Genomic DNA, 12,734 nt, shown 5'->3' on the forward strand with positions numbered 1-12,734 from the left:
AGATAGGCTCAGTAAAACTGCAGTGATAAACAGTGTGGGTGGGGCTGGGGGGATGAAGAGGTCAGACAACTGGCAGGCCCAGATGATAACAGGAAATACCAACAACTTGGGAACCGGTGTTCTCCGCGGGATTCCGCGAGTGCACTACAGTTCCTGGAAGGCTGAGAAGTTGACTACAACTCCCAGAAGGCTACGCGGTCGCGGAGGCGGCCTCCGACAGCCGTAAAGTTGCGTACCAGTCAGAATCAGCGGGAGGGGCGACCGGGATACCGCGATATTTGGGGCTGCTCCGAGACGCGCCTGCCGCGGGTGAGGAGGCTGGGGGAACCGAGGAGGCTGGCTTCCCGTGGTGGGGCAAGCAGGAGGCTGGGGAAGCTTCGTTGGCGACTTTGACCTCTTTGTGTGACCTCAGTTTCCGTGTATGTGGGTGCGTGTGTCCATGCGTGTCCTCCCTTTCCTATTGGTGCCCAAGAATCTTTGTTCGCCGCTGCGGGTCTGTAGCAGTGTGTGTGTGTGTGTGTGTGTGTCCGCTGCTGAGCTCCAGTTCTGTGTGTGTGTGTGTGTGTGTGTGTAAGGGCTGTGGAGTCTATGGGTCCGGAGCGCTATGGACCTGTTCCCAGCTCCATCCTGAAGTGGGGCATTTATTTTTTTTTAATTAATTTATTTTTAATTGAAGGATAATTTCTTTACGATATTGTGTTGGTTTCTGCCAAACAGCAGCATGAATCAGCCGTAGGTATACTATGAAGTGGTGCATTTCTGTGTGTGCTCTCCCATCCCTGCTTTATGCTCTTCTGCAGTTGCCTAGGGCCCTTTAATCTAGTTTAAAAGGTAGCCCTATCGGTTACCCACATTTACCTCTTGCCTTAAAGAAAGAAAGAAACAAAAACCTCGAGCCTATTTTCCAAAAGGAAAGGGGATGGCCCCAAGTACAAACCATTTTACAAGTTGATACAATAGAAAAAGGAAAGCCCTGGGATATTGCAGTTATCCCCTGGCTCCACCTAAAAGTGCTGAATGACATTAAAAAGTGAGAGTGAGGCCAAATTTTGTCAGAGAAAAACTTAAGTGCTGCACTTTGAAGTATTGGAGGCCAGTGCCAGGTAATAGGCAGGAGAGATTCCCAAGTTGGGGAAGTGATGGGTACCTTGGAGCAGAAGTTTTCCTCATCTCTCCTGGTGGCTGAGAGGTAGCAGTTCCCAGTCACTCCCTTGTTAGTAGCCCCCATGTGTGAATGTAATATTAATGTGTGAGTGCTAAGCCGCTTCAGTCCTGTTGGACTCTGTGCAGCCCTATGGACCAGGCTTCTCTGTCCATGGGATTCTCCAGGCAAGAATACTGGAGTGGGTTGCCATGCTCTCCTCCAGGGGATCTTCCCCATCCAGGGATTGAACTTGCATCTGTCACATCTCCTGCATTGGCAGGTGGGTTCTTTACCACTAGGACCACCTGGGAAGCCTGAATGTAATGTGTCCCCAACTTGTGGCCTTGAGGAAGGATGCCAGGAGCTGCAGAGTCAAGCCTGCCTGCTTCTGGTTTGAGAGAAGAGCAGTCTTAGCAGAATGTCAAGACCTTGAGTTCTCCCTGAAGAGTTCCTTGCCTTTCCTTGAAGGAAGGATTTAAAGTGCTCCAGCGGCTGTGCCACGGCTTTTAATGCCTGGGTTTGGGGGAGGAGTACCACTAGCGGGAGCTGCAGGTGTTACTTGGGCAGAGTTGTACTGACTGGTGGGAGATAAGGGAAGAGCGAAATCTTGGGGTCAGGGGTGAGAAACTTTGACGTCAGGCCAGAGAGTCCTGAGTTCCCTGCCCACTCACCCAAATTCGGTTCTTTTTTCTGGACCCCAGCTCCTGTTTGTGTCTGGGCTGGCCTGAAACCACAATCTGTATTTTTTAAAGCCCTGGTTCTGCCCTGGCTCCACACTTGCCCATATTGTGATTGGCAGGCATTCTGGAAACTTTTACTTAACTCTGCCCTAATTAAACTCATCAGAAAAGGAGACTTACACATCACAAGGCGGCCACAAGTTGAGGCTCTTTACTCTGTCTGGCCTTGTCTTTCTCAAAGGACAGAGAAGCTTGTCATTTTTCTGGCTGTGGCTGCATGCATGTTGCTACCTGCATGGCTGGCACCCTGGGAGCTCGAGGCTCAGTAATCACAGCTTTCAGCCCTTTGGCCTTACTGCTTACCAGCTCTTTCTGCTGCTCAAGAGTTCCTGTGAGTCCAGCAGAGCTCAGGAAGATGAGGTGCTGTCTACAGCAACCTTTGAGAGTAAACATAAAGAACTCCTGCCAACTGTTGCCCTCCACAGGACTGGCAGTTTGAGCTGATTTGACCTTGCTTTCAGAGGTTGGTTAAATTATCTACTCTCTAATCCTCAAGTACATATCGCCCCTCCCCCTTCTTTTCTAGAAAGATATTTAGGGTTTGGTCCTTAACAAAGACTGCTTAGCAGGCTAAGTATTAATAGGAAATCTTGGGCTGTACCACCTGCTGTGGGGAAGCAGTTGAAGTCACCAGCATGAATTCCTGCCCCAGATTTAACCGATTGCTTTCAGTAATCTGTTCCTTAGGAATGATATCAGTTTGATGTGGTGGTGGTTTAGTCGCTAAGTCATGTCCGACTCTTGCAGTCCCATGGACTGTAGCCTGCCAAGCTCCTCTGTCCATGAGATTTTGTCCATTTTCCTTCTCCAGGTGGCCTTCCTGACCCAGGGATCGATCCTGCATCCCTTGCTTTGCAGGCAGTCTTCTGCATTGCAGGCAGATTCTTTACTGTTGAGCCACCAGGAGTTTTAAATTCAGTTTCTGATTTGGCAGGAATCTCTCTTTTCCTAGCCCTAGTTGTGTGATAGGGTCAAGGGTCAAGGTTTGGGATTTGGCAGGTGGGTGTTTCTGAAGAGTTGAGAATGTGCCTCCTCCTGGATGCTGATCAGCACACAGATTAGTTCTGGGAAGAAGTTGGCTGATAGGCCCTCTAGCCTTGGCAGCTGCCAACACGGTTCTCCGGGCCTTAGAGTAGACTCAGTTCTGCTGTGGGCAAGCATGGCCCTGGCTGAGGCCCTGATGTAGAGCAGAGATTGAGATTGCTGGCAAATGGACCTTTGGGGGGATGTCTTGTTCTAGGAAACTAGCCTGTGCTTAACCTCTGTTGAGAAGGGTCTGGGCCCCTGGGAGACCCTTCCAGATAAGAGTGGTATAATCAACCCAAACATGGTCCTCAACTCATATGGGTATGTGTCTGAGTCTTAAAGGTAAAAAATGGGCAAGGGGGCCCTAAGGAGCCAAGGGACCTGTAGAGTAAAGAGGGAGCCCTTATGGGTTGCAGTCAGATAAGTAGCCATTGAGTGACTCATTGGACTTCTTCCTCAGGGTCTGCCTTGGGGTCCCTTCCCCTTGTTGATTCTACCTTTTTTGAGTACATGTCCCAGGATACCCTTGTACAGAGAGTTGCTTACCTCTTGTCTTTCATGCATTGACTCAGAAGGTTGCTGATGGGAGGAGCTTCAGAGATCGCCTGGTCCTGTCTTTGCGTTATTCAACGAAGAGATGTGCAGGGAGGGAATGACCCTGAGCCAAGGTTACACAGCAGGTCAAGAGCACAAGGGCAGGGCCCAGGGCTCCTGATTCACAGGCCAGGCTTCTGTTCTCTGCCCAGCTCTGCTTCAGAGGGTACAGGTGATTATCCATTCAGCAGATGTTCAGGACCTACCACAGGCCTGATACCTGCCTAGTGGTTGGTGTTTAAACCAGGTCAGACATTCAGGGAGCTTGCTGGTGGTGGTAGCCGTGGGAAAGTGGGGACGGAAAGGCAAGGAAACTGATGTCCAAATGGAATCAGTGATCACTGAAAAGGTCCATCCCAGAGAAGGACCCATCTCAAATGATTTCAGGTGTGACTTCCGTCTTCTGTCCATGCACAGATTCCCTGAAGGCAGCAACTGTGTCTTCCACAATTCTTTTGCCTGGTGTGATCACCCTTGATGACTGTTGCTGATGGAATGAGTATGTTTTGCTGGTGCAGCCTGCCAGAGTGTAGGATTCGATGCATCCATCAGCCATATTATCATAAACAATCACTTCTAACAACATCTGGGGACCAGAGGAAGAGACCAAGCAGCTAGTCTCATGGGGTGGCCTTTATCCTTTTTATGCTTGTCTCTTCTTGGCCATGGAATTGTAGGGTGGTGCCTAATCCACAGGGAAAGGGACAGAGAGGCAAATCCCTCCCTGGAGCACCCAAACCCCTTTGTTGCCTAAGGGTCCACCCCATAGGCACCCCTGGAACCTGCCCTGCCAGTCTTCAGTTAGCCCAGCCCACGGCAGTGGCTCCTTCTTCGTCTACCCCCTCTAGTCTCTTCACCACCAAGGTGCCCTCCAGACTCCTTACCAGCACTGGCACCGTCTTTCTAAAATGAAATCCCACCCCGGCCCTCACTGCCCTTGACACTTAGTCCTTGACCTGATTTTGCAGCCTGACCTCCTGCCCACCCCAGTGCCCCCTCATCACACTTTGTCCTCACTGCTAAGCTACTCTCTGTTCCCCAGACCTGCCACCCTCCTTCAGGCCTCTTTACTTTTGCAAGATTGCTCTTCTTGTGAAGTTATTTTCTTCTCTGAAAAACTTCCTCGTACTGCAGGACTCAACCTGAATGTTACGTTTTTTTTTAGGTTTCTGACTACTTGGCACTGACCATATTACAGTGTGACTGACTGATGTGGGGTAGGGGTGTCTGACCTCATCAAACTGCTCCAAGAATCTGGGATTATTGACCCCTGGGGAACCCTAGCGTCTGGCCTGGCATCTAACACAGGGTGCTCAATACATTTTGGTTGAATGTATGAATGAAGCAGGTGCCCTGTTCTGCTTATAGATCCTAAATCCTGACAGAGCTTTATGGAGCCCAATTCTGGCAGGCTCCCAGGACTCGAAGCCACTGGACCCCAGATGGAACCAAGGGCCACAAGTTCAGCTGCTGCACCCTTGAGAAGACAGTTCCATGTTCTTGTGGGAGTCACTGGGAGTGTTGCAGCCCTGAAGTTGCCTCTTCTGGTGTCTAAGCTTTTGGACATTCCTGATGTGAGTATCCTTACTAGACAGCCTCTGACATTAGAGAGCTGGTGTGCTGGGGCCAGCCCATTTTTGTGCAGTACACAGGGTTTTCCTTAATCATGGTGTTTGTGGAAGTCCTCTGTGTGCATTGATATGCAGGGGACGCAGCAGACAGGGATGAGTGGAACAGTATAACCAGAAACTAGATTAGATAGACACAGAGTGAGTGGAGACTGGGAAAGGAGCACTGGTGAATGGAGGATTTGGCTTCCCAAACACTGACCTTCGGTTCCCTGAGGTCCTGGTGTGGAAAAGGGCTGGCTGGAGAAGTGTGGCAAGTTCTCAGCGCCCCCTGGTGGCCATGGGCTCCCTGCCTCTGCTTTCACTCCATCCTGGACATTTCTGCTCTGTCCTCCTTCCTTGTTGGACACCGTGGCTGTCCTGTCAGTCCAAATGCATGGGAACCTTAGCGACTCCCTGTTGCCTGCAGCTCTGGTTTCAAACTTTGCTCCTTCAGGTGCCCAGAGATGCCCAGAGACCACCACAGCGTGCCAGAGGTAGTGGGCTTAGCCCCTTGCCTTTGGTCAGGTCACCTCATCATTAATCAGTTTTACGTATGGGGTTCCAGGGCAGATTCTTTTGTGGGAAAAGTTGAAGGCTTTAAAAAATGTGAAAGCCAACAGGTGATAACCCCACATCTTAATATATCCTAGGCCCTTTGTTGGTCTGTCTCCTTCTAGTAGCCCCTGATGGCCTTTCCTTTGGGCCAGCCCCTTCCAGGCTGTGCTGCCCTCCCTACTCTCCCTTGCCCTTTCAGTTTCTTCACAAGCACTTCACATAAAAGCCTTCCTAGCCTGCCTCAGCCCATGTGGTTTTGTTCACTTGATGTATTAAAGAAAGACCAGAAGTGGGATTTTATTCAGGAAAACTATTGTGATAAGGGAAACTAGACCTCAGTATAGAATTGGGTTTAATTATGAATACAGCAAGGAAAAGTGAAGCTTAGTAGCCAAGAGTGGTGTGTGTGTATATCTGTAAAATTAAGAAGAAACATCAGGCTAAGGGAGATTTTAGCATACTGTCCTGGCTGATTCTCTCTGAAGGCAGCCCAGGTGATCAGACATCATCTAGGGAGTGTTGGGGAACGAGAAGCCTGCTGAGATATCCAGACTGATCACATAGCGAGGGTGTGAGATTCTGGCTAGTAAACCAGTGTAGCAGCAGGAATCGTGCTCAGGAGGATGAAGCCTGGGGACAGGCCTAGTTGCAAAGTGGCTCAAAAGAGGCTGACTAATGTTTGGTTAAGAAGAGAATCTTGACCAAGCTGGGGAACCACACATGACCTTTGACACCATTTGTGATGCTAGTTTTGTGGGGTATTGAACAAAGCTAGTGGAGGTGATGGAATTTCAGTTGAACTATTTCAAATCCTGGAAGATGATGCTGTGAAAGTGCTGCACTCAATATGCCAGCAAATTTGGAAAACTCAGCAGTGGCCACAGGACTGGAAAAGGTCAGTTTTCATTTCAATCCCAAAGAAAGGCAATGCCAAAGAATACTCAAACTACCACACAATTGCACTCATCTCACACGCTAGTAAGGTAATGCTCAAAATTCTCCAAGCCAGGCTTCAGCAATACATGAACCATGAACTTCCAGATGTTCAAGCTGGTTTTCGAAAAGGCAGAGGAACCAGAGATCAAATTGCCAACATCTGCTGGATCATGGAAAAAGCAAGAGAGTTCCAGAAAAACATCTATTTCTGCTTTATTGACTATGCCAAAGCCTTTGACTATGTGGATCACAATAAACTGGAAAATTCTGAAAGAGATGGGAATACCAGACCACCTGACCTGCCTCTTGAGAAATCTGTATGCAGGTCAGGAAGCAACAGTTAGAACTGGACATGGAACAACAGACTGGTTCCAAATAGGAAAAGGAGTATGTCAAGGCTGTGTATTGTCACCCTGCTTGTAACTTCTATGCAGAGTGCATCATGAGAAACGCTGGGCTGGAGGAAGCACAAGCTGGAATCAAGATTGCTGGGAGAAATATCAATAACCTCAGATATGCAGATGACACCACCCTTATGACAGAAAGTGAAGAGGAACTAAAAAGCCTCTTGATGAAAGTGAAAGAGGAGAATGAAAAAGTTGGCTTAAAGCTCAACATTCAGAAAACGAAGATCATGGCATCTGGTCCCATCACTTCATGGGAAATATATGGGGAAGCAGTGTCAGACTTTATTTTTTGGGGCTCCAAAATCACTGCAGATGGTGATTGCAGCCATGAAATTAAAAGACGCTTACTCCTTGGAAGGAAAGTTATGACCAACCTAGATAGCATATTGAAAAGCAGAAACATTACTTTGCCAACAAAGGTCCATCTAGTCAAGGCTATAGTTTTTCCAGTGGTCATGTATGGATATGAGAGTTGGACTGTGAAGGAAGCTGAACGCTAAAGAATTGATGCTTTTGAACTGTGGTGGTGGAGAAGACTCTTGAGAGTCCCTTGGACTGCAAGGAGATCAGCCCTGGGGTTTCTTTGGAAGGAATGATGCTAAAGCTGAAACTCCAGTACTTTGGCCACCTCATGCGAAGAGTTGACTCTTTGGAAAAGACTCTGATGCTGGGAGGGATTGGGGGCAGGAGGAAAAGGGGACGACAGAGGATGAGAGGGCTGGATGGCATCACTGACTCGATGAATGTGAGTCTGAGTGAACTCCGGGAGATGGTGATGGACAGGGAGGCCTGGCATGCTGCAATTCATGGGGTCGCAAAGAGTCGGACACAACTGAACGACTGAACTGAACTGAAACTGCTAGGGCGCAGGGTGTGCTTTTTCCTTGCTTATGTCTGCTCAGCACCTAAGTCAGGGTGACACAGGTGGCTGTACCCAAAGCGTCCAGCAGGGGGCAGTGCTCACTTGCAGATGACCATGTCGTGACTCACAGGCAGGGGCGGGAAACTTTTTTTTTTTTTTTTTAAACTTTCCACAAGCTTATACCCAGAAAGTCACCCTCTTACCTCACCCTCCAGGCAGCCAGGGATGCCAGTCAGGCCAGAAGAGGGGAGGGTGTTGTGGCTGCTCTGAGGCTGGGCAGTGGTGCTGGTGGGGCAGGAACCACTGTGGCCTGCCCCCTCCTTGTGTGCCCAGAACCCTCAGTAGGAGCTGGCCAGCAAGAACCTTGAGGGCGGGAGGCAGCCTCTGCCGCTGCCCTCTGGGGAGGGAGGGAGCCATGCAGTTCCCTTTTCCCATAGCCCCAGAGCAAGTGAATTTCCGGCCTGGGGCCGGGTGGGGGCAGGGAGTCCTATCCCAGGAAACAGATGGGCAGCCTCAGAGCAGAGGGAAATGGCAGCTCTATGGCTTCCTGCCATCCCACTCGGCCAGCATTTATCCGGGTGTGAGGAGAGGGTTGCCTGGAGCAGGGAGGCTTTCCAGCCACCCCTGGCCTTTTAGTCTAGCCTCTGTTGCCCGCAGGCCACGTCTGGAACAGGACTTGGCGCCCCCTCTCCAGCTGGAGTTGAAGCTGAACAACTCCAGAAGGGCAGTGATCTAGCAGGGAGGACTCCCGGAGTTAGCCTCTGGGGGCCTGCCTTTGTCATTTTAAAATAAAGATGAGGACTGTCACCCATCCCCTCGGGCTGCCGTCAAGGCTGGGGGAGGGGGGTAGAGCTGAAGGAACTTGGCGTCTTGCGCCAACGCCTAGGCACAGCTCCTGGCACACGGAAGCACTTAACGGTGTTTGTTTCCTGTCCTTCACCCTGTCCTCTTCCCTCGTCGTCGTGTCCTTTAGGGCAGCCACTTGTGTGGGGTGTTGGGGTTGCTGAGACAGCCCACGTGGGAGGCGCCGTGGAGCCATTGTCTATCTGCTGATGTGGGGGGGCCCATGGCCCTCCCTTCCTGTGGGTAGACATCTAGAGTGGCCCAGTGGGTAACCCACGGGGGATCCCTGCTTGCCTTGTGTTGGCCCTCCCTCCCCCCTACCCTGCCCCCTACTCCCTGATGGTACTGATCTCCCCAGTGCCCCTTTTCTGAGTCACCCCCAGGAGTAGTCTTTGTGCCTTGGGCCAGTCCTCCTCAACTCTTTGCCTAAGTCATGCGTTCACATGCTTTCCTGAGCTCCCTGGGGATCCCTAGATTTTGACCAGCAAACAGCTCGCAAAAGCAGCTGGGCTGTGGGCGGCAAGGAGCTGGGTGATTCTACAGACCTGGCTCACAACTGCTGATTCAGCAGTATGTTCAGACTTCCCAGGAGGACCGCTGACCTGGAGCCAGACCGGGGAGGCTGAGGGAGTGAGGGGTAGGAAGGAATTTGGACTGATGCCTCACACACCAGCCGGCATCCAGAGTGGCCACCTGCAGAGAAGCCTTGGAGCCTGTCTGAGAGGTGGGAGGAGCTAGATGTGGGGGGTGGCCAGCCCTCCCTCGAGAGAGGCTGCTGTGCACAGAGGATTTCTCACGCTGACTCTGGGCAGGTCAGATCTTTTTTATGACCTCAGTTTTCTTATCCTTGCAGTAAAGTGGGGGCTGGATAATCAACTGATTCATTTTTAACGTCTCTCCTGGCGTCAGGGCTAGGAGATTCTAGACGTGAGGGCAGAAAGGCCTAGGACCCAAAGGCAGCCTAAGAGAAGGTCCTGGGATGTAGGGGCTGTGGCTATTTAGCATTCTGTAATTGTCCTGTAATTGAGCAGTCAGCTCAGTCAGTTTGTGCCCTTTGGTTGGCACCCTCCTCACTATGGAGAAGACAGACACCTCTATCTGCTTTTGCTGAGCAGGTGTCAGCAGGGCTGAAAGCCAGAAGAGCATTTTTGAAAGTGGAGGAAATCTCCCACCCAGGAAGTTGGCAGAGCTTCGGCTTAGAGAACCTTAAATTTCTAGAATGCCTGTCAGGAAGTTCAGGTCTGTTAAGAATTGAGGGAAGAGGGCCTGCATATGTGCAGAATGAAATCTTTTCTGGTTTTCTGGAGGACTGTTTGGGCAATATCTGGAGAAACCAGAAATGGTCACAGGCCTTGATTCACCCATAGGATTGAACCCTGTAGGGTTACGGAAGCTCACTAAATGTACAAGCATGTTCATTTTAGCACCGTTTATAATTATAAAACAAAACGGAAACAAACCAAATATCCAGCAGTAGAACTGTGAGCCAGTTATGGTTCAACCTCTTGATGGAATCCAGGGCAGCCGTTCAGGAGCCTGGGTGGATCTCATGTGCTGCTGTGGGGCAGTCCTCAGGATACAGGTGAAACGAGCAAGGTGCTGAGGTTAGCAAAGTGTGGCCCGCTGGCCGCAGTCTTGTGGTCTGTTTTTGTATGGCCTGTAAACCATACAAATATAAACTATTTACCTTTTTAAATGGTTGAAAAAAATCAAAAGAAAAATATTTTGTGACACATAAAATTATATAAAATTTGATTTCAGTGTCTGTAACATTTTATTGGGACACATCCATACCCATTCATTTAAGTATTGCCTATGGCCATCACTTCATGGCAAATAGAAGGGGGAAAAAATGGAAGCAGTGACAGATTTTATTTTCTTGGGCTCCAGTATCACTGCAGATGGTGACTGCAGCCATGAAATTAAGACGCTTGTTCACTGTGACAAACCTAGACAGCATATTAAAAAGCAGAGACATCATTTTTGCCGACAAACGTCCATATAATCAGAGCTATGGATTTTCCAGTAGTCGTGTATGGATTTGAGAGTTGGACCATGAAGGCTTGATGCTTTCAAATTGTGATGCTGGAGGAGACTCTTGAGAGTCCCTTGGACTGCAAGGAGATCAAACCAGTCAATCCTAAAGGAAATCAGTCCTGAATATTCATTAGGAGGACTGATGCTGAAGCCGAAGAAGCTTTGATACTTTGGCCACCTGATGCAAAGAGTCTACTCATTTGCAAAAGACCCTGATGCTGGGAAAGACTGAAGGCCCACGGAGAAGGGGGCAGCAGAGGATGAGATGGTTAGATAGCATCACCGATTGAATGAGCATGAATTTGAGCAAACCCTGGGAGATAGTGGAGTACAGAGGAGCCTGGTGTGCTACAGTCTATGGGGTCACAAAGAGTCAGACACAACTTAGACCAACACCGACAACTAAACGCTACAGTCTTGCTACTACAGAGTACAGTGGCGGTGACAAAGCCTGAAATAGTGTCTGGCCCTTTATAGAAAAGTGTTGCCCACTGCTGGCATATAATATTCCTTTTGTGTGTTCACACGTCTAGGTTAACTGCTTGCGATTTTCCCTCTGGAGGTGGTTACCCTTGTGGCGAGATGGGGGCAGGACGGGAGACTTGGATTTTACGTCCTTCTGTTCTATTTTGATTTTCTAACCTCTGTGTGTACTTATTTTATTTTTTAAAGTCAGTGGAGCTTTTGCTGGGGATATCACGGAATGTTTTTTGTGATTTTATGCCTTTTTTTTTTTTTTAATACTTCTCATCATGGAAAGGAGAGCAGAAGAAACATGGCCTGGTTTGAGGTTTTCCTTTCTTTCCAGGTAGGGACCACCTGCCTGCTTTGTGGTCCTGCTGTGGAAACTGGTTCAGCTGTAGCACTCTGAGGCATTTATTTGGGCCTCCGCTGGCTTGGCTGGCCCCGTCCTTCCCTGGCCTGCTCCCCCGGGGAGTCAGTTCTACAGGCCACAGAGGCAGCCAGCCCCGGGCTCCTGCACCAGGGTCCTTCTCTGATACTCCAGAACAGCGTCCCGAGGGAGAGCCTCTGCAGTTGGCTGCTCTAGCTTCATTCTTGAGCAATTTCTTTAGTCAGGAAAGTGCACAGAGGGATTGAGTGGTTTCCAGGTGGCATTAGTGGTAACCTGCCTGCCTGTGCAGGAGACCTAAGAGACACGGGTTCGATTCCTGGGTCGGGAAGATCTCCTGGAGGAAGGCACGGCAACCCACTCCAGTATTCTTGCCTGGAGAATCCCACGGACAGAGGAACCTGGCGGGCTGCAGTCCACAGCGTTGCAAAGAGTCCGACATGAGTGAAGTGACTTAGCACGCATGCACAGAGAGACTGGCAGCCTGGTCTTACTTGAATGGCAGGAAGGGCCGTGTGCCGAGAATAGCAGCTCCCCCAGAGGCCAGTTTAGAGGCAGAGGAGAGAATGGCAGAGCTTGGTGGGAAAGGGCATGGGTCACAAGAGGGTTAGGATGGTATAGTGAGCTGGAGGGGCTCTTGGAGGCCCTATAGTCCAGATGGCTCATGGCTCAGGAGGGAAACCAGGCCAGAGAGAAAGCATTCGCCTGAGATCCCCCAGCCAGTGGGCTGGCAGAACTGGGGCTCAAGACCAGGTTTCTTGGCGACCATCAGCAAGCGGCCTTGAGGAGCTCAGCTTATGGGCATTCCCTACTGCACCTAACCACAGCCGTGAGGGCGAGAACCCTCAGGCAGGTGTGAACTACTGCCTGCTCTGGCTTGCTTTGTAGTCAGGGGTCATGTATCACCACCCACTCATTAGACAGACACCTAAGCCCCTATCAGCTCTGGCTGCCATGTGTGTAGTGGGCTCAGTAAATGTCTGTCAAGTGGAGAGATACCATTGTGAGCCACTGGAACACCCTCTCAGCCAACCGGAACTCCCTCGGGGATTTGTTAATGTGGCGTCCTCCTCCATAGCTTCCCCCCAGCCCCATGTGCTGACTGCACCCAGAGCCTTTTGTCTACAGTA

At 50.2% G+C, this 12,734-nt stretch overlaps 1 protein-coding gene across 45 annotated transcripts in view; it reads left to right on the forward strand.

Moving 5' to 3' along the window:
- The first annotated feature begins 171 nt into the window (after nucleotides 1-171).
- The window catches only part of PPCDC (phosphopantothenoylcysteine decarboxylase), a 42,753-nt gene continuing 30,190 nt past the window's right edge, over nucleotides 172-12,734 (forward strand). For 8 of the 45 annotated variants that reach the window (XM_086363829.1, XM_086363855.1, XM_086363837.1 and 5 more), the window contains exons 1-2: nucleotides 172-309; nucleotides 4,873-5,078. In XM_086363829.1, coding sequence (XP_086219955.1) covers nucleotides 4,896-5,078 — 183 coding nt within the window. In that variant the 5' untranslated portion in view covers nucleotides 172-309; nucleotides 4,873-4,895. Of the gene's footprint in view, nucleotides 1,425-2,190; nucleotides 2,348-4,872; nucleotides 5,079-12,734 lie in introns of those variants that run through there. The other 37 variants (XM_086363825.1, XM_086363852.1, XM_086363834.1 and 34 more) reach the window with 15 other exon arrangements.

The sequence above is a fragment of the Bos grunniens genome, chromosome 21 (assembly GCF_055505025.1).
Source record: "Bos grunniens cultivar Pamir isolate PY7600 chromosome 21, Bosgru_T2T1.0, whole genome shotgun sequence".
Classification (NCBI taxonomy): Eukaryota; Metazoa; Chordata; class Mammalia; order Artiodactyla; family Bovidae; genus Bos; species Bos grunniens.